We start from the raw sequence: 22,148 nt of genomic DNA on the forward strand, positions 1-22,148 counted from the left end.
GCATAGTGCATAAAGCACCAGCCTTGGAGTCAGGAGTACCTGGGTTCAAATCTGGTCTCAAACACTTAATAATTACCTAGCTGTGTGGCCTTGGGCAAGCCACTGAACCCCATTTGTCTTGCAAAAACCTAAAAAAAATAAAGAAAAGAAAAGAAAAGAAAAGAAAAGAAAAGAAAAGAAAAGAAAAGAATATGCCTGTGATAGAAAGGTAAGACTTACCACAGACCACTAATGCCAGGAGAGTGTCACTTTAATGGGGTTGGGCAGTCTGACCAGACTTTCCCAAGAGGGCACATAACAAATATGAACAGCTAAATCCATTTGTGTGAGCACTAAGTATCAAAGAAATTATATAAAATTTGGTCTTCTTTTTATTCAGCACATTCATTCTTGATCTCTTCCTAAATTTACAAGATCAGGAGGAGAGAGGGGCTGCAGGTCTTAGAGCTGGCCACTATTTGTGAGATGTCACACCACCGTTTATGACATTTCTTCTTTGAATCCTTTCCTCACTGATATCATCGTCTGCCTATTAAAGAGTTAACACATACATAGTGAGTAAAATGAGCAATTGCTGAGCACTTTCTAGCTCTGGGGATACAAAGAAAGATGAAAACATTACCCCAGTTCTCCAAGAATTCACATCCTACCAGGTACCCACATATAATCTATGGATCACATTCATTGACAATCAAATACATGATATACATAGGCAATACTAATATAAATAGAGCCCTGTATTTTGAATTGAAAGGGAAAGAGAAAAATTGAGGTTTGGAGAGGTTGGGTGCCTTGGTTAAATTTCAACTGGAAGCAAATACTTTGAATGGATTTATATCCTAAAATACTCCTCTGCAAATTTTGAATAACTTGGAGATGATTTGAGATCCCTGTGCCCATGCCAGTTGAAGCCTGGAAGGTACAATGAAGCTAGAGGGTCTTCCAATACAGGCACAGGGATGAGCCAGTCCAGCTAGGCTAAGAGGGATTCAATATCAGATTTTTCTACAGTCCGGTTGGCTTTGAATTTTCTAGCCAGACCAACTTTTGAAGACCTTCAACTAGGCCAGAGAGAAGTACAGATCAGCATCTGGAGAAAACACTCATGCTAGTAGGAACCCAGATCATGCAACCATAGGATTCTATACATGTATAATTCTAATTCTCATGTTCTTATTCTCATATATTAGTTTGGAATCCCTTTTTTTGTGGATGGGGCAAGGATATCCTCCTTAGTTTGCCACACCACCTTAAGATTTTACTCAAGAGGGATTACTGACTTGGAGAGTACTATTTAGAGAATATCAATGAAATTGAAATCAGGGGCAACTAGGTTGCTCGATGGATAGAGCACTGGCCCTGGAGTCAGGAGGACCTGAGTTCAAATATAACATCAGAAATCTAAAAATTACCTAGCTGTGTGACCTTGGGCAAGTCACTTAACCCCATAGCCTTGCAAAAACTAAAAAAAAAATAAGTTGAAATATCAATGTTTACAATATATTTCATTTACTTGGAGGATTCAGGGATCTTCCACCTCCTAATATTCCTCACACACAACCCTCTGTGTACCATGCTACTGACATTAAATGCTCCAGTGATTAGAGAAAAAGCTTTAGAGTGAGGATGGGTTTGAGTTTGAATCCTTTCTCAAGTACTCAATCATTAAAACCTCAGTTTCCCCTTCTGGAAAATGGGAATAATCATGAATCTAGTGCTTCACAGGATTTTTGTAAGGATCAAATTCATCTACAAAGGTTGTGTAAACTTTAAGCACTGTCTAAAGCCTAGCTTTTACCATTGGCTTGCCTTAAAAGTAGCTGTCCTTCATGACTAGAATGCACTCCCTCATTACTCCAACTTTGTATTGCTTCAAGACTAAGCTCCACCACCACTTGGGCATAAGTCCTTCTCTGATTTCTCCAGCTCCTTGTTCATCCTCCTTAAAAATTATCTTGTATATAGTTGAAAATACCTGTTTATATATAGTTAAATCCCAACACGTATTAATTTCAATAAAATGCTTAGCTGCCTGTTCTATAAATGACATCTTAGGACCTTCTGGATGGGCTCATTACCAGATTGGATCCAAGGACATATGGTTATTGACATATACGGTCCTTATTCAAAGTTTTTGTAATTTGGTGGAAACTTCTAAAGCATCTTATCCACTGGCAAGAATTTTGAGGACATAGAACGTTGTCTGTGCCAAGATAAAGAATTGGAGGACAGTAACACTTGAATAGAAGAGATTCATGGAACTCCCTTAGGGTTTGGAGTCTTATTCTTGTGGGCAATTCCCTAGGTTGCCAACTCTCCATCATAACACAGCTTACTATCTCATTTGCAATTTTCAGTCCTAGAGACTAGAGAAGTTATGTGGTCACATAGATTTTTTATATTGGAGGTGGACCTCAAACTTAGTTCCACTCAATTCCAAGGCCAGCCCATTAGCTCCTGCTCATTTATTCTGAGTAATGGAATAATTATTTTAATTTGTCAAATTACAGGATCAGAGGTTTTAGGAGGGACTTCAGAATTCATCAGAGCTGAAACCTTCATTTTATTAATGAGGAAACTGAGGAACTGAGAGGTCATGCAACTAGCAATTGTTTTGATCCCTGGTGTTTCTAACTACCAATCTTGGACTCAATGTACTTCAAAATCCAAAATCAAAGACCTCACACACACACACACACACACACACACACACACACACATACACACACGCAGAGAGAGAGAGAGAGAGAGAGAGAGAGAGAGAGAGAGAGAGAGAGAGAGAAAGAGAGAGAGTGAGAGAGAGAGAGAGAGAGAGAGAGAGAGAGAGAGAGAATGCAACTCCAATTAATTAATAGGTTACATGGTTAAATTGTGCTTTTCATGATCCTGCTGTTATATACCTTCATGAAATAAATTTACTTTGAGGTCATAGAAGTTTTCTGAGTATTCAAGAAAAAGACCAAATCTCTTAAGAGTTATGTCCTTACATTCACAGAATATTTATACTTCAATAAAAAGAATATGATGCCTGAAGAAGAGGGATTTTTCTGAGAAGAATCCAACTGAATATTAAATTTAAAAGCTAGCCTGCATGCAACCTTATTGGCACTAATGATTTAATTTACTAACTTCTGGAAGTATATTCAGCTATTCGTTATCATTATGTTGAAAGGCGTTCTACTAAATCAATTATGTTATGAAACCTTTGTTTTCAAAAAAGAACCCAGAAATACTTACGATCACAAGTTCGTAAAGAAAGCTCCTCCTATTTCTGTCCCCATGACAATCCTCCTTCAACTTCTTGACAATATAAGACACTCGTTCTGTTTCTTTGTCAACTTGCATTTGATCAAAATCTTCTGCCGTCAGCTGTGAATAGCCCAGCACATCCGCTAAAGCTTTCCAGTTCAAAATTTTTTCAGATACCAAGGTCAGCACAGTTGAATAAATGTAGGTCATCTTCTTAAAGGGCAGGGCAGCCTGTTCCAGAAGTTTCTGAGTTGAAAATACATTCTCTGACATGTCAATGACTTGTTCCCTAGCTATCACTTTGACATTTTTGCAATGCACAAGACCAAGCTTTCCCCGGAGGATGCCTATGTACCATTCCTTAACTTTGGTCTGACCAATAGCCTTTATCTTGCTTCCTCCAAGAAGGGCAATGGTGTCCCCTTTGAAATATTCTAGGAGGTAATTAATCCTGTTTTGCCTTAACACAGATTTTAAAGTTATTCCATAATGAAAAAAGTGTAGCTTTTTATCTTGAAACTCTGGATATTTAGTGGTTAGAGATGGAGACAAAGGGCAGGACTTGATCTTGTCCATTTTCAGGGAATTTGATAGACTGGGAATCCTAGTGAAATTGGGAACTGGTTCAGGTGTCCTTACATAAAAATGTGCCACAGGATTCTCATTGGGAATATGGATTTGGACCTGGAATACAAATGTGTGCAAGGCCTTGCTGTCCATTGCAGCAAATAGAAATTGTTGTTGAATGACTTCTCCAGTTTTCAACTGCTCCTGTTTAATTAATTTCCTTTGGTCAGCTTTCACTTCAAAGTCTGGATCATCTGAGAAGACTGAAATGTGGAGATCGTGGGGCTGGTTAAGCAAAAAGGAATGTTTCCCCCAGAGCTGAAATACTACTGGAGACACATTTTTCCCATTCCTGTTAAGATCAGTAATGGTGAGCTGGCTTGGCATATAGTTGTGTCCCCATAAGGTAAAGATGGTTGTGAAGCTAGGATGTATATACTTGGGTCCATAAATTCCAACATAAAAAGTTTTGTGAATATAATCCCACACGCTTATGGCTGGTGCCTGAATGGCTTTGGCTTGAGCTGTGACTACAATATACATCACATGACTTAGATCTAATAATTTCACTTGGATTGTGTCATTGTAAATGTAGCAGGTCTTGAATTCTTTGAAGGGTCCCGCTTTTTGAGAGCTATACAAACAAGTCACAATCCCCATCACTTGGCTTAAGGGGTCCTGCCGCACTGCACCTGCGATTTTCATTTCTAACAAAATGGTCTCCTTCGTGTTGAGGTTACTTAACCTAATTTCCAAAAGTGGGCTCACAGTACATGAGCGATTATGATTCAGAGTTTCTGGAGGGTCTAAGAAAGCCCTCATGGTAACTTCTTGGAATTCTCCAGTCCTTACATGACCCGGAGGCACATGCACAGTGATGCGAGAGCCTGGGAGTTGCACTGAGCCTCCTTTGTGGTCCAATTTAGAAATGACGACAGTGTCTGCCACTTGTGTCTGAGCCCAACCCGGACTGTGATTCATATTCAAATCCAGGCATGATCGAGCCAGTTGACGTTGATTTAACCAGGCCATTTTATAAGCCTCCCGGTCATGCTGAATACATTTCAGGTCATGAAGTAAAATTTGAGCATATAGATCTGTATTCAATTTCCCATCTGCAATATCCAAAATTTCTGAAATACTCTTGGATATCCCAGGTTTCCTGGATGAAGACTTTCTGAACCACTGATGGACATTAAATTCATCCCCAGAAGAATTATCCTCTTCCACTTCTTTAAAGAAGAGAAAGGGGTCTTCCTTTAAGATGGACAAGTGTGTATTCTTCCTAGAATTTCTTAATTGAGTTATGTCATCCAAGAATGGGTTAGAAGCAGAGAGTTCATTCCAGAATGGATTCGTTGGTTTGGAAATAAGACTTCCATGTAGAGGGCTAATATCAGGCCAGTCAGGAAACATACCATTGTCTTGACAATCTGGTTTTGAAAACCCAAAATAATTAAAGTGAGTCAACATTCTCAGATAAATCTGACACAATCATTATGATATCTCAACAATGATTTTATTTGCTATTTATCCTCCAGGATCTGCCATGAATTTCAAAAGCAATGTTAGATTTGGTCAACTTGTTAAATCTTGAAGAAAACAAAGGGAAAAATTATCCCAGTGACTTCTAATATAGCAGATAATGTCAGTCTTAAAATTCCATTTAATCTTAAGATTCTCCTTTCATTTATAAGAAAGAAAGAATTATTCAGATAAAGGGATAATTTTAACCTGTTTCTTCTTGATCGATGGAATAATAAGAATTTTTATTTAATTCTACTTGATTTTTAGAGGTAGCAAGTGAGAATGAGGAGAGAACTGACCTCAAAGCCAGAAATATCTAGCTTTGAGTCTGGCCTTTGACACATTGCAACCCTGAGGGAATCACCAAACCTGTCAGTATCAAGGAAACCATCTAAGAATCTCAGTTTCAGCAAAAGTGAGCCTAGGCTTTGGTAGTGGGAGTTCCCAGGACCAATGGAATCACACAGTCAGATGCTATCGCAAGTTAATTTTATATTTCTATTACTTAGACTATTCTTGAATGCCAGAAATCTTCTGATTAAAACTCACAAAGGTGTTTAGTGGTAAGATATTCCTAAAGATCTGTATGCTTTGGCATTGTGGCCATTTTTTTCATGAATTGTGCTACTGTTAAGATAGAGTGAGATAAAGATTGTAAAGAACATTGCAAATCTGAAAACACCACATCAACATTCCCTAATATTTTCTTTTGTTTTTCAGAAGCCTAAATCCCATATGCCTCTAGCTTGGAAGAGTTCTTTGAGAGGATAATGTTACCTCACGCAGATGAAATCTTTGCAGGAGAGCCTTGAGTAGAGGATGAATAATCTATAAATCTATAAAATCATCATACTGGTTTACCTGAAGCAAGGAGGATTCACTATACAGTCAATGCTCAATAAATGCTGTATTTGAGTCTTCAGATAAATTTAAAACTGTTGCCACTTATGAGGGAAGGCAAAAGGCTATGTATTGATCAGCTAATTGAATAAATGAAAAACCTTACCAGGGAAATGTCTAGTAACCCAGCAGATCATTGAAGTGTCACAGACTTAACTCCCATCAGTTCTAATGACATGTTACAAATCAAATCATTTATTATGGAAAATTTCACACCAAAAGCAACAACTCTCCTTCTCTGAGTCTTTGGCCATAGGGTCACACCTCCCTTTCCAGATTCCATTGCTCCTTTAGAAGCATTCCACCTTCTCCTACTAGAAGTTTCCTCAGACCATTCTTATTCTCAAGCATATTAACCCATTCTACATCATAATCTTTTTTTGTTTAGACTTTTTAAGAAGAATTTTAAATATTTCTTATGACTTGTTCAAGGACTTACCTTTAATTGTCTTTCAGCTGAATTCATGATTTATTCATTAAACAAAGTGCCAGTCACTATAGTGGGTGATGAGGAAATGGAGACAAAGTAAAAGATTGTCTGTTCTCAAAGAATGTATGTTCTACTGTGGGAGGGAAGAGGCCCCAACATGTAGATGAGCAATTAAGTAGAGATGGGCCAAATCCTACCTTGGACGCTTTTTGCCTGTGTGACCTGAAGCAAGCCTTTTGCTTCTCTGGGTCACAGATTCCTCATCTTCAAAGTGAGGGAACTGAATGAGATAGAACTTAAGGTTCTTTTTTTGTTTTAAATCTATTAAACACTCATCCTAAAATACTAGAAAGCATCCAAAATAGTTTCAAAATGGAGAGGGACTCCTAGGAACGGAGGGGATCAAGAAATTTTCCATGGCAGGGCAGCATCTGAACTGAGTTTTGGAGGAAACTAAAGAAGCAGCAGTGAAGGAGTACATTCTAGACTTGAGAAAACACTTAGTTTTAGGCATGAAATAGCATAAAAGAGAACAGCTGGGTAGAGCCAAGAGGGCAGAGGAGAGAAAGCATTCAACTGACCTCTCCCAATATTTCTTTTCAAAAAAAAACTTAAAAATACTATCTCAGATGGAATGACAAGTCCAATGAAAAGTGAGACAATCTTCCAACCTATGACAATTTAGGAGGACAGAAAGAGAGTTGTGTAATGCTGGGCTGGGATGTACATGAATACAAAGTCAGTGGTGGGACTAAGTAGTGGTGACAAAGTAGTGGTAGCTTTGAATGCTCTCAAGGGAGAGATCATAAAGGGTTAGGATAACTGAACTTTAAGACATTATAGAGCATCCCTACTGGATATAGGAACAGATACAGTTAGGAATCTCCAATGCCAATTCTCACTTCTGGGTCCCAGTTAAAGATCAGAGATGAAGACTTTCAACTGAAAAGGAGCAGGGACACTGAGAACAGGATCACTCCAACCAAAAAGATGAAGGGAACCGAGGCAGCAGTATCAAATTTAATCCCAAGGGAAAAAGAGCCTTCCTTGGTAAGGACTATAGAGCAGACCAGGAAGACAATAACCACAACTCCCCACAGATGACAACATCCTTAGACCTAGCTCTGTAAACAACAGTGTGGAAAAGACCACCATGCCAGGAAGAGTCCAACATTAACATAAAATCAACGTCAAGAAATGGTCTAGGAAAAATAAGCAATCCCCCCCCTCAAAAAAAATCCTACCATAACAAGTAGCTACAGTGACAAGGAAGATCTAAAGAGATTCAGAAGAAGACAAAGAAGTGAAAACATTTGCAAGCAGTCTCAAAGAAAAGTGAATTGGACACAAACCCAACTAGAATTCCCAGAAAAGATCAAAAAAAATTTTCAAAATCAAATAAGAGTGATAGAGGAAAATTTAGGTAAAGAAATGAAAGTAAGAGAGGAAAATTATGAAAATACAATAAACAGCATGGCGAATGAGAGGAAAAAAGATAGTAAAGCTAATAAAGTCTAAAAACAGGAGTTGGTCAAAAGGAAAAAGAAGTATAAAACTTCATTGAAGAAGACTTTCCAAATGGAAAAACAAGTACAAAATTCTCACTGAAGATAAGCATGTTTTAAAAATTAGATTCTTAACAAGGGGAATCTAATGATTCCATGAGACAGCAAAAAATAATAAAACAAAGTAAAAAAAACATGAAAAATAGGGGGGGAGGCTAGGTGGTGTAGTGGATAAAGCACCGGCCCTGGAGTCAGGAGTATCTGAGTTTAAATCCAGCCTCAGACACTTAATAATTACTCGGCTGTGTGGCCTTGGGCAAGCCACTTAACCCCATTTGCCTTGAAAAAGTAACTGACATGAAAAATTGATTGAGGAGAAAAAATTTAAGAATTACCATGTATTCAAAGAAAGAGCTAATAAATAGAAGCATGTATGGGATAATTTATATACATGTGTATATAGGTATATGAATATACACATGAGTATATGTATGTGTATACATACATTTACATATATAGTCCTTTTAATATCTAATGGTTGTCATCTCTAGGGCAAGAAGAAAAAAACAAAATTTATAGAATTTTTTCATTTATTTGAAAGAAATAGCAAGTTGTGCATGGAGGATTGTTGCTTCATGTACAATCATATTTTTCATCATATTATGTTATAGAAATGTTTGTTTTATTCCATGAATTTAAAATGAAATTTTAAAAATTTAAAAACACTACTGGATCATCTGAATGTCATGATTTAAGAAAAGGACTGTACATGAAATGTCAAGTAATTGTGAAAGAAAAATGCCCTGATATCCTAGAACCACAATAACATTGAAATTTTTTTTTAAATTTCACCAATCACCACATGAGAAAGATTCCAAAATGAAAAATCTCAGGAATATTATAGCCAAATTTCAGAGTTCCCAAGTCAAAGAGAAAATAATACAAGCAACAAGAAGAAAGCATTAAATATTATGGAGTCATAGGAAAGATCTCTCAAGATACAACAGCTCCCACATTAAAGGAATAGAGTGTTTTGAATTCTTGATAAAAGACTAGGTTTGAATAGAAAAAACTGATTTTAAAATAACAAGACTCAAGAAAATCATAAAAAGGTGAATATTAAAGACAAATCATAAGGAACTCAATAAACTAAAACTGTTTATATTTCCATATGGAAAATGCTACATTTAAATTCTAAGAACTTTATCATTACTAGGGCTTTGGGGAGATGTCTACATGGAAAAAGGGAGCAGAATTGAATTGATCCAAGTGGAATAATTTTTAAAAAATCAGTGGGAGAGATAAAAAGACTACTTGGATGAATGGAAAAGGTAGAGAAAGAATGGAAATAAATTCTATAGATAGTACAGTATATATTGCATATACAAATTGCAGTGTAATATACAGTTACATTTGCATAAGCAAACTCAAGAAAGCATAAAAATCTAGCACTCAATTGGGAAGTAGGAGGACCAGGAGAGAAAGGGAAATGGAGTGATCAAATAGAGGATGGATAAAAGACAATGATTAGAAGCAAAACAGACTTTAGGGAAGATTGAAAAGATAAAAAAGGACAGAGAAGAGAGAAAAGGAAAAAAAAGAACAAAATAAATGGGGGGGGGGGGGATGAATACAGTGAATCAGATGAACTAATCCATAAAATGGAAACAGATGGCTGAATGGATTAAAAACCAGAATCCAACAATATTCTGTTTACAAGAAATATACTTGAAATAGAAAGATATACATAGCTAAAATAAGACTGGAGTAGAATCTATTATGACTCAATTGAGGTTTTTAAAAAAAAAGGCAGGGGCAGCAATCATGATCTCAGACAAACAAAAGCAAATATAGACCTAATGAAGAGATAAGCATGTAAACTAGATCTTGCTAAATAAGTCACTATGTTAAATGAATTAATATTAATGCTAAACATATATGCAAAAATGACATAGCATCCAAATTTTCAAAGGCAAAGTTAAAGGAATTACAGGAGAATAAATAGTTACACTATAGAAGTCAGAAAACTCAGTTTTCCCCTCTTGGATCTAGATGCATCCAAACATAAAATAAATATGAAAGAAGGTGAGATGAATAGAACCTTAGAAAAGTCAGCTATGATTATACCTCTGACTGAGGAGAACTTAACAGCAATAGAAAGGAGCATACTTTTTTCTCATCTATAAAGGACACTTTTACAAAATCTGATCATGTTTTAGGGCATAAAACCTCCCATCAAATGCAAAAAACCCAGAAATATTAAATGCACCCTTTGAAGAACATAATGCAATAAAAATGAATGCAATAAAGAGCCATGTTAGCATCGATTTAAAATTAATAAGAAGCTAATTTAATCCTAAAGAATAAGTAGGTCCAAGAATACTCAGGAAACAATTATTTATTTCCTTAAAGAAAATGACAATGAAACATACTAATAAAATTTGTGAGATGTAGCCAAACCGCTAATTAAACGAAAATTTATATCTTTAAAAATAAACCCTAATAAAAGAGAGGAAAAGCAGATCAATGAATTAAGTATGCAATAAAAATACAAAAAAGGAACAAATTAGAAACCCCACAATTAAACAAACTGAAATCCTGATTAGCAAAGGTGAGTTTAATAAAACTGAAGGATGAAAAATTATTGAATAAAGCTTGAAGTCAGTATATATGTATATATGTTTATACATATATATATATATATATATACAGATATACACATACACACACATATATACAAAAAGGATAATCCATTGATTAATTTGAATTTTAAAAAAAGAAAGAAGAAAACCAAACTTCCAGTATCCAGAATGAGAAAGGTAGATTCACCACCCATGAAAATAAAATTAAAATAATTATTAGGAGTTATTTTGCCTAATAAAATTTTTCCAGTAAGACTGACAATCTAAGGGAAATAGATAGGTACCAAAACAACAGCCAGGATTAAGAGAAAAGCATATAGAACCCTTAATTAAGCACATCTTAGAAAAAGAAATTGAACTAGTCATGAATGAGCGTCTCAAGAAAAAATTACCAATACCACATAGATTTACAAGTAAATTCTATTGAATATTTTCAAATTATTAATTCTAATTATTATGTTAATAATTCCAATGCTATATAAACTATTTCAAAATAGTAAAGATTGTCTTTTATCAAATATCTTTTATCAGATAAATATGGTTTTGATATCTAAAGCAGAAAGCAGAAACAGAGATAGAAAAACATAGACAAATTTCCTTTGTGATTATTGATGCAAAATAAATAAATCAAATGCTATCAAGGGAGAATATTTCAATATATCACAATGATCATAATTTATGACTAGTGAAATTTATACCAGAAAGCAAGACGGGTTCAAGGAAAACTGTCCACATAAATGACCATAGAAATAGCAAAAATAATATGATTATACCAATAAACCCAGAAAAGCCTTTAACAAAATGCATCAATTTTTCATTAAAATCCTAGAAAGCATAGGCATAGATGAAGTCTTTTTTTTTTTAAAATAAGTAGCTTCAGGGGGTGGCTAGGTGGCACAAGGGATAACGCACCAGCCCTGGAGTCAGGAGCACCTGGGTTCAAATCCAGTCTCAGACACTTAATAATGACCTAGCTGTGTGGCCTTGGGCAAGCCACTTAACCCCATTTGCCTTACAAAAACCTAAAAACAAACAAACAAGTAGCTTCTATCTAAAAATAAAATCAAGCATTATCTGTCACAAGAATAAGTTTGACGTCTTCTTAATAAGATCTGGTTGAAGCAAGGGTGTCCATTATCAGCCCTATTATTTAATATGTACTAAAATGTTAGCCATAACTAAGAAAAAATAAGTGAAGGAACATCAATAGTCAATGAAAAAACCAAAACTATAAATCTACTTAGAGACTCCTAAGAGGATCCACTAAAAAACAAGTCAAACCAATAACTTCAACAATATTGTACGGTATAAAAATAAACATATAAATCATTAGCATTTCTATATACTACCAACAAATCCTAGCAGGGAAAGATAAATTTCATTTAAAACAACTGCAGACAATATAAAATTCTTGGGAGTTTACCTGTTAAGACAAGCCCAGAAACAATTACAAAACACTTTCAGAGAAAGAGAGCTCTAAAGAATTGGAGAGATATTAATTGCCAATGAGTAGGACAAAAGAATATAATAAAAGTTACAATTCTACGTAAATAAATCTTTCATTGCCATACCAAATTACCTACAAATCATTTTATAGTCAGCAATAATATTTTTCCCTAAGTAACTTTATTTATACTTTGTGAGTCATCAATAAACATTTATTGGTTTTGTTGATTCATGAATTTCATCTCTCATATTAAAAAAAATTTTTAATTACCTTCTGCATCACAATGGGTGGAGGAATTTTGATCATCCACCAAGTTTCCTTCAGATTTACTTCGTGGGACGCCTTCACCCTTGAAGGGATCCTGTCCGTTGGCTGCCATTTTTCCACCTGTGATAAATAAGTTGAGGAGAAATAGCCATTACAATTATTAGAAAGTAGGTGAAGATGGAAAAAATCATGTTATATGCATTTAAGTAGTGCAGAAATGCCTATGCACAAGGACAACCTCATATCTTAGATGACTCGAGTGACCTCACAAAATCTAGAGATCCTTCCCAGAATCAGGTTTTTCAAGACAAAATAAAATCTTTATGGTTAAAAAAGAAATTAATTATATTAACATTCATTTATCAAGAAATTTTTAAAATTGAATTCCAGCTTAAGAAACAAGAAGATAAAGTTTAGTGTACAGACTGTAAAATGAGCTGAATTTGAAGACCACCATGAGTTGGCAATGGCGCAAATAGGAAGTTACTAAAGAAAAAGATATCCAAGGGAGATTACATGATTTTGAGCTGAAAGAAACCTCAGAGGACCCAGTACAACTTCCTCAATTTACAGATAAGGGAACTGAAGTCAAAACGTGGAAAAATAACTTCCCAAAGGCAACTTAGATAGGAAATATATTTGGCATTCTAATTTGGATCCTATAACTTCAAGTTTATTGGACTTTATACTGGTACTCTGATGGGTCATCATAATAAGAAAATGGCCACATTATATCCCCCAACACTTGTTGAATTATGACCAGTACCACCCCTTAGATACCTAACTGTTGCTAATTTCTTCTTCAAAAGGTAGTTTCTTCTTCCTTGTAATCCAAACAAAGAGCAAAGTTAGGAATGTGATAGTGGTGGAAACTCCCAAAATTGGAGTAGTTATTAACCAAAGGAGTTATTCATTCTCTGAAGATTCCCAGGATTGGAGCTACCTACTACCTTCTAAGAGAGCCCATTCCACTTTGAAAAAGCTCTATAAGGAAATTTGTCCTTATATCAATTAGAAATGTGTCTGTTAACTTAATTATTTAACATAATTCTACCCTTAGTAGCCTATCAGATCAAATCTGAACCCTATGGGCTAGCCCTTGGAATATGTGAAAACAGTTGGCACATCTGATCTAAAAACCTATTTTCTCTGTATTACCTAACCATGTTTTGTTTTGAATTTCTAATACTCATATGGCATACCTCAACGGATAAAAATCCCTCTTGGTTGGACTCCCTGAAGCACCATTTTTTTGTTATCATAGACCTTCTTAAAACTCAACACAATACTACAGATACAAATACACATATATAAATTTAAAAAAAAAAACTATGATACTATGATACTACTCTGAGCAGGGTATCTTTCAATTCACTCCAAGGTTAAATCAATTTTTTGGCTGTCACATCAAAATACTATGCTGTGTCATATCTAGCTTTCAGTCCATGTAAAACCTCCAATCTCTCTTCTTTTTTTCCTGCCAAAAAATGCCTAATCATTCATTCTCCATCCTAAACTTTAAAAATTGTGTGAATTTTTGTGAATATCCAAATAAAAGAATTCTCATTCAACTCTTTTAAATAATCATAATTCTGCCATCCACTCTCAAAGGCATATAATCTAGTTTTATGTCATTGACAAATTTCATAAGTGTATTATCTACTTTTTTAAGACCCTGAAAAATGTTAACTGGCACAAAACTAACCAAGCACAAATCCCTGTGGTATTCCAGTAGAGATCTTCCAAGCTGGCATTGAATGATGAATCAATATACTTTGGATATCACCATTTAACCAGTTTCAAATCCATCTAAGCTTTACTACCTACAGTATTCTATGTTGATATTGTTTGTCCCTCATTCTTGAAGAAGACCATGACATCAGGGAGGTAATGCCATGATATAAGCATATGAACTGGATTTGAATGAGGGAAGGAGCTGTACTAAGTCACCAGCCTCACTTTCTCCTCCAGAGTCATCTGGGTCCAGTGATCAGATAGGAATCAGGAGCTGGTCCTAGATGCAAGGAAATCAGGGTTAAGTGACTTGTCTAAGGTCATATAGATAGTAAGTGGCAAGGGTCTGAGGTGTGAGGAATGGAACTCCTGTCTTTCTGACTCCAAGGTCAGTGCTCAATCCCCTGTGCCACCTAGCTGCCCTACAGTTTTCTATAATGTTCACAAGAATAACATGAAACTCATTTTCCATGATTTATTAAAATATCCACAAAATGAGATCTAGAGCATACCCCTGAACTAACTACCTGGTATTCTTGGGAAGAGAGGAAAGAAGGGTTAACTTGTTGAAGCTTTGATGTATTTTTCTGACCAATGCTTCCTTTTCTGTATGCCCAGTAATTGCACTCTTTATTTAAACAAAAATATTTTCATCTATCTTTTGTTTTTACATCATCTGAATTTCCCAATATATCTCTCATCCCTCTTAAAGAACTAATGCTTATTTAACAAAGACATTTTTTAAAGAGTGGAAAGGTGAAGAAAGTGCAGCAAAATCAAACATCAGCAACACTTTTGTCCAAAAAGTCTGGTTTATCATGTATCACGTATCATTGTGGTTTCTTAACTGATAGTGAAATAGGAGAAGATGCCTCCTTGTGTCTTTCCCTTGGGGCCAAGCTAGGCCAATGTTATGTTGCAGAATTTGGTTTCAAATATTTTACCAACCACCCCCTTAAATTATATTTCTATTCCCTATTCCAGTAGAATGTAAGCTCTTAATTTTGGTAGATATCACCAGTCTCTAACCCAATATCTTATTAAGAGATGCTTGTTGAGATGCGTGGATATACTCTTGAATTTACCAGGTTAATCAGAGTTGTCTGGTCTATAGTTTCAGACTTTCTCCTTAAAAAATAAGGACTCTGGTACCCTCTCTGATCCTGTTTGGCTTAGTCATTTCTCCAGGTCCTTTCCAAAATCACTAAAAGGGGTTTGGTAGCTATACTCATCAGTTCTCCCTGGGATGACATTTTATAATGATGAACTTTTATATCATGTGTATGGTACTAAGTGAACTTTTCTTAGCGGTCCTCTGAGAGTGATCATGCAAGTTTTATTATTAGCTCAATGTTATAGATGAGGAAAATGAGGTTCAGGAAACTTACCTGAAGTCGCACAGCTAGTATCAGTCTTAAAAAGTGAAAAACTGAAAGAATGTCTGTGTCCTCTGGGTGTCTTAAATTATATCCTAGCTCCATTCAAGACCATATTTCCTAACTATCATTGCAAATCACAATAATTGTACTACTAAATAACATTTCTATAGAATATGTTCCTGCTGGCAGGAACTAGTCTAAGCACATTACAATATTATTGCATTTTATCTTAACAACCATGGAAGGCAGATGTTGTTACTGTGCCCATTTTACACATGAGGAAACTAAGGCAAACAGAGGTTAAGTGACTTGCCAGAGTCACACAACTAGTAAGTAAATGTGACCAGATTTGAATGCAGCTCTATCTGACTCCAGGTTCAGTAGAGTCTATCTAACAGATACAATGGGCCTACGACCACTTGAGCTCTGGTCTTTTTTTTGGGGGGGGGGGGGGGCGGGGATAACCAAAGCTTTCTTCTAAGAGCCAATGTCTGACTTTAGCTCTTTTTCCCATTCCCCTTTTCAGATTGTTGCAATTACTTTTCCTTGTCTTATCATGGACTGGGATTCTATGGTCAAAAATCTGTTCTATGGACCAATGGCAACTTCCTGAATTTGAGTCAAACTCAAGAGCCAATCTCATCTTCTGTGAGTCTAGAGAATGTCCAGAGAAGAGATCAGTTCACTTCTAATGTGCTTTGTTTTCTCTCACAGTTTAGGGCAAGTAGCACTCATTAGAACTTCATCAAAGGAAACTAAGCTGAAAAACATGTTACAAAAGTTGAGACTCCATTGATTAACACTGAAACACACTGACATTGGGAGCCTTGATTAATGGTTCCTTGTAAATATGGTTAACATTCAGAGAGGGCTTCTAAGTTGTGCCAACTGTTTTATTTCTCTTAACTCATCTGAACTTTCTAACATTTCTATGGGACTGGACTATTATTTACCTCTTATAGATGAGAAAACTGAGGGACTGTGAGCTTAAAGAACCTGTCCAAAGTCATATAACTTGTACATGTCTTAGGGGGCATTTGAACCCAATCTTCAATGTGCAGCGCCAGTGTCTACTGATCCCAAACTATCTTTAAACAAAGTGATAAAACCAAGCAGAATGTCAGAGTTGTGGCTCTTATTCTCCTTAGACCCAAATCAATTAAAAAATAATTAAATGACTAAATGCCAGTTTAGATTCAGATTCTGACTAGGTGATGGTCTCAGAATCAGGAAGATCTCAGTGAGAATCCTGCTTCTGGCATCTACTTTGAAATCCTTTCAGTATTCCCAGACAAATCTCAAAAATGACATACTGTAGAGAAAGCAAAGATGTATATTGAAGGAGTCAGTTCTTCTCTTGTAGTTCCCTCTGTTAAAAACTATAGGCAAGGCATCAAACAAAAGAAAATTTAAAAGTGAGTAGAATACATTGCAAAGGATTTTATCTAGCCCAGGGAGATAAATTTGTATGGATATGGCTGACATATCAGAGGAGACTCTAAGAGCAAATGATGTTGGGTCCAGGAGAGTTCAGAAGAGCAAACTGATCCAAGCATTTGATGACTGTACTGTGAATATATTTATGAATGACCTTTTAAAGGCAAATCAAATCAACAGATATCTATTGATTGCCTACTCTGGGCAAGGCCTTTCTCTAAGTACTTGGGAATTCCCAAGCCATTACTAAATGTTCTCATATAGATGTTACAGAGAGGGAAACAATTACAGAGAGTTTTCTCAAGATCAAATCAAGGCTATACAACAGTGAAGAAAGAAGGACTCTGGTGCACCAATCTCAATAGACCATTAGAGTGGAATGTAAGTTCTGTAAGAGCAGGTTTGTTGACTAATTGAAACTTATTATTTCCCTGATCATCTACCCAAGTGTTCAGTACACACATATGTCCAAGCCTACTTCAAAGGATCATAGAAGGATCATAGGTTTAAGGCTGGGGGGGGGGGGGGATTTCAGAGGCCAATCCCTACAGTTTATAGATAAGGAAACAGACCCAGGAAAGTTAAGCAATTTGCTTAACATCACATAGGAACTAAATATCAAAAGGGAGATTTGAGCCCAGATACTCAGAGTCAAGAAGTAGTGCTCTTTTAATTGATCTGTCTCTCCTTTGTTTTTTATAGCATAGATGATACTTGACACTTATATGCTGTGTGACCTTGGGCAAGAGACTTAACCCTGATTGCCTAGTATCCAGGGCCATCTCCAGTCATCCTGATTCCTATCTGGCCACTGGATCCAGATAATTCTGGAAGAGAAAGTGAGTCTGCAGACTTAGCACAGCCCCCCTCATTCCAATTCAATATATTTGCTTATCATGGTATGACCTCTGGTTTTGAGAATGAAGGATAAATATCAAAAAACATCACCTTCAGGTATCAAATACACAGTTGGAAGGTCACATAAAATCCATTCTAATTTCAACTCCAGCGAGATTAAAATATAATAGAAAAATATTTAAGAAGATAAAATTATAATAAAACTTAGATGATATGACATTTTAAAATCAAGTCACTACTTGGTCTGCAGGAATCCAGAGAAACCCTATTCATTGTTTAGTAGGCTCTATTTTTATTTGAGGTTAATATTCCTTGATAGAATGAATCTCTCTCTCTCTCTCTCTCTCTCTCTCTCTCTCTCTCTCTCTCTCTCTATATATATATATATATATATATATATATATATATATACACATTTATATACTATATTGATAGATAAATAGCTAAGTACATAGATATAGAGACAGGGCAACAGAGAAAGAGTATCACAAGATAATTTATTACACTGCCACATAATGGCAAAAGGTCTTTATTGCTGAAATCATGGGCCTTGTGATTTCAGCAATAAAGACCTTTTGCCATAATGTTAAATCATAGCTTATTTATAAAATAACGGGTAATTCATCTGGAGTCATACAAACTCCCTGAGGATAAAAATAATTAGCTTTCAATAACATCCAAAATACCAAATTGATTTAGATATTTAAATTTGGATAGAACTTTAAAAGGACATTGAGTCCAATCCCAACATATTATAGATGAGGAAACTGAGTGAAGTGATTTGTCCAAGGTCCTACAGCAGAACCCTGTAGTCAAAGAATTTGTCAAAGTCCAAGAAACAATCTCATTGTCCATCTAAACCAGGGGTATGAACCTCTTTTCTGACCAGGACCATTTGGATATTTATAACATCATTCATAGGCTATATTTGGTCAGTCATTTAATTAATTCACCCCCCGAAAAGCTACTAGAGTCATTGACTTTTGAGCCCTGCTTGTGATTGCCTAAGCAATACCCCACCAGGATGGTCCATGGGTCAGAAGTTCCCTGCCCTTGAGCTATACTAAGCCATATACAGAGGGAAACCCACTATCACATCCTAGACAAGAAATAGTTCAGTCTCTGTTTAAAGACTTCCAAGGAAGGGAAATCCACAACCTCAACTTTCTATTAGAATTCTCTAAAACCAAATGGGTTGTTTCTGGAGACCCACAGCTCTTTCTCCTTCATTGGTACCTTTGCAGCTTCTACCCATTAACGTCCAATGTATTCCTCTAGAGAGAATAATAGAGTCTTTCCTGGAAAAAAGAAACTTTTCCAAATATTGTCAGTGAATTGAAAAAGTGGCTCATAAACTTGAGAATGTAAAAGCATATTTAAAAACAAAATGTTTCCTTTAGTGTTTGCTTACTCTGGCAGACCCTGTGGGGGACTATTTTAGAGAGGTCTGTGGAAGTTGGACTTCTGCAATATGCAAATTGAATTGATCTCTCAAGGCTCTGATGAGTCTTCAAAATCCTGTAGTTTATTTTGTTTGCTCTAGATAATCAGAAGAAGTCTAAAATTAAAGTTCTCTTGAGACTTGGGGATGGTTGAGGTGTTTACATGCCACAAGGCAATGGACAGAAGTAGCAAATCATTTTCTATGTATTATTGCCAAGAAAGGTCAGCAAGCCGGGGACAAAGACAGTGTAGCCCCAAAGCAAAATGAAGTATCGAGATTGAACAGAAAATCTAGTTAAATGTATAAAAGAAACTTTACAAAGTTAGCCATGTGTCAAGGGGGGGAAATCACCTAAGACAGTGAGATAATTTAGCCATTCGGTATTTCAATTCTCTCTGGGAAGGCAGAAAACAACATCAGGAACAGACACAGCAACAATAAAAATAAAGATAGGGTAATACTGAAGTAAATGGATATGAGTAATGGTTGCCCCAATTTTCCCCAAACAGGGTAGTTTCTGCAAACTATATCCCAGTTGACCACACTTCCTTCCATTGCTGGCAAAATTCTGAGGCCCAATATTAAAGAGGTGGTTTGTCGATATTTAGAAAGGGTAAGAGAGGTGCAACTTTCTGGTGCAGTAGATAGAACACCAGATCTGGTGTTCAGGAGAACCTGAGTACAAATGTGGCTTCAGACAATTGTACTTACTAGCTGGACAAGTCACTTAACCTTTGCCTTAAAATTAAACATAGATAAGACAAGAATGGTCACTATGAGTATATGTGGAATTAGGAAAAAACAAGTCATGCTAGAATGGGCTCTTTTACTTTAAAAATATCTATAAGATGAAAGTAATTAAAAGAAACTCTTTGATGGTGTTACGATATCGGTTAAGCACCTATATTTTTGTTGTTGTTTGTTCTTTGTTCTCTCCATCGGGGAGGTGGTGCCACAAGATGCAAGTGAATTAGATTTAAGTGAGGGAGAGCTGGGCAAAATCATTATCTTCACCTAGATTTCAGCACAGTATTCCACAGAAACTTTCTTTAACGATAAGAAGGAACAATGTAGGTTAAGTGAATAAATAGTACATTGAGACAAATGTGAATTTTAATAAATAACTGGTCTCAAAAAGCAGTGATCAATGAATTGAGGTTACCCTGGAAGGAAAAGGTCTTTAGGAGAATTCTCTCAGGAATCTGCATTTGATCATATATTATTAAACATTTTTATCAATGACTTAGATCATTTAATTTGCTTTCTTCCTGCTGCTACCCACTTCAATTGTTATTTATTGTCTCTTTGCCATGCTGTTTGATCATTATTGGAATCCAATCACTATTGGAATATCACTTCTAATTCTCCACTTAGGTCTTTGCCTTTGGTTCATTTTTTTCTATATTGATTATAGAATCATTCAGCTAGAGTTGGAAGGGATCTCAGAGACATTCTAGACCAAATGTTCAATTTATAGGAGAGAAAACTGGGACTGGGAAGTTCACATACCTAAGATCACAAGAGAAATAAGTATCAGAGGCAAGAATTCAACCTAGGTCCTCTAACTCCAAGGCTAATGTTCTATTGCTTTAACCACTGTACATATTTTTATGATAAGCAAAAAACAATACATATTTTTTGCATTTTCATGTACTTATGAGTTCTGTATGGCTTGACACATTCATGATACTTGGAATACCACAATTTATCTTGTCATCCAGGGTCAGGTATGTCTTGTCTCTGGGAATCAATGTTCTCATCTGTATGATGGGGACAAAAGTCTTACTGACTTTTCATTTTAGTTAAGAAAACACTTAACAGGGTGGCTAGGCTGCACAATAGATAGAGCACCAGCCCTGGAGTCAGGAGTACCTGCGTTCAAATCCGATCTCAGACACTTAATAACTACTAGCTGTGTGGCTTTGGGCAAGCCACTTAACCCCATTGCCTTGCAAAAAAAAAAACCCTAAAAAAAAAGAAAACACTTAAAACTGCTAGAGAGATGTTTGTTAACATTATTAGTGTGGGAAAAAGTTATCAAGCCTGATATTTCATTGATAGAGCGACTTCCCATGAGAAGAAAATCCCTCTAACAAGGTAGGTTAGTATTTTCTTTCCAACTTAAGTCTTAGAAGGACTCTCTTGAATACTGAGAGATTAAGTAATTTTCCCAGGATCACATGCCTAGGATATGTAAGAAGCAAGGCCCAGTCCAAGAACTGAAGACCATTTCTACCATACTGGAATGTCTATTATTATTGTTGTTGCTACTGATGTTAATAAAAATTAAGAAATGTAATTCTTTTCAAATTATAGATTATATGAATTTAAGCAGCAGAGGAATCAAAAAAATCAGAAAAGGATAGAATAATAGGTCAAATCTGATCATATGAAATTTCACAGAAATGAGCGTAAAGTATCCCATTTTAATTCTTGAATGTTAACTCCAGACTCACAAGGAGGGAGTACTATTGGAAAATAGATCAATAATCCATTAGCTGATCTGATACAAAAAGAAAAAAATAAGTTGGCAGAACCAGAACTGATGATGGCTAATTCACAACAGGGAAATCATCAGAAACCACAGAACATAATTGTGTTTAGGACCTGTGATGTCACCAATGTAGAAAACTCCCAATGAGAAAACAGCTTCTAAAAAATATAGATCAATGTCAGTTCTCAATTAGCTTCTAGGAAATAGATTATAAGGTAAATGGATCTATGAAATACATAAAAAGTATAAAATATTCAGGCCAACAAAA

The 22,148-nt window shown here is 35.8% G+C and overlaps 1 protein-coding gene across 3 annotated transcripts in view; it reads right to left on the reverse strand.

Moving 5' to 3' along the window:
• The window catches only part of MACC1 (MET transcriptional regulator MACC1), a 125,420-nt gene that overhangs the window by 80,386 nt on the left and 22,886 nt on the right, over positions 1-22,148 (reverse strand). For all 3 annotated transcript variants that reach the window (XM_074195444.1, XM_074195445.1, XM_074195446.1), the window contains 2 exons: positions 12,538-12,654; positions 3,238-5,249 (listed from right to left, as the gene is read on the reverse strand). In XM_074195444.1, the coding sequence (XP_074051545.1) occupies positions 3,238-5,249; positions 12,538-12,654 (2,129 nt within the window). The remainder of the gene's footprint in view (positions 1-3,237; positions 5,250-12,537; positions 12,655-22,148) is intronic.

Source organism: Macrotis lagotis, chromosome 7 (assembly GCF_037893015.1).
Source record: "Macrotis lagotis isolate mMagLag1 chromosome 7, bilby.v1.9.chrom.fasta, whole genome shotgun sequence".
NCBI classification, from domain to species: Eukaryota; Metazoa; Chordata; class Mammalia; order Peramelemorphia; family Peramelidae; genus Macrotis; species Macrotis lagotis.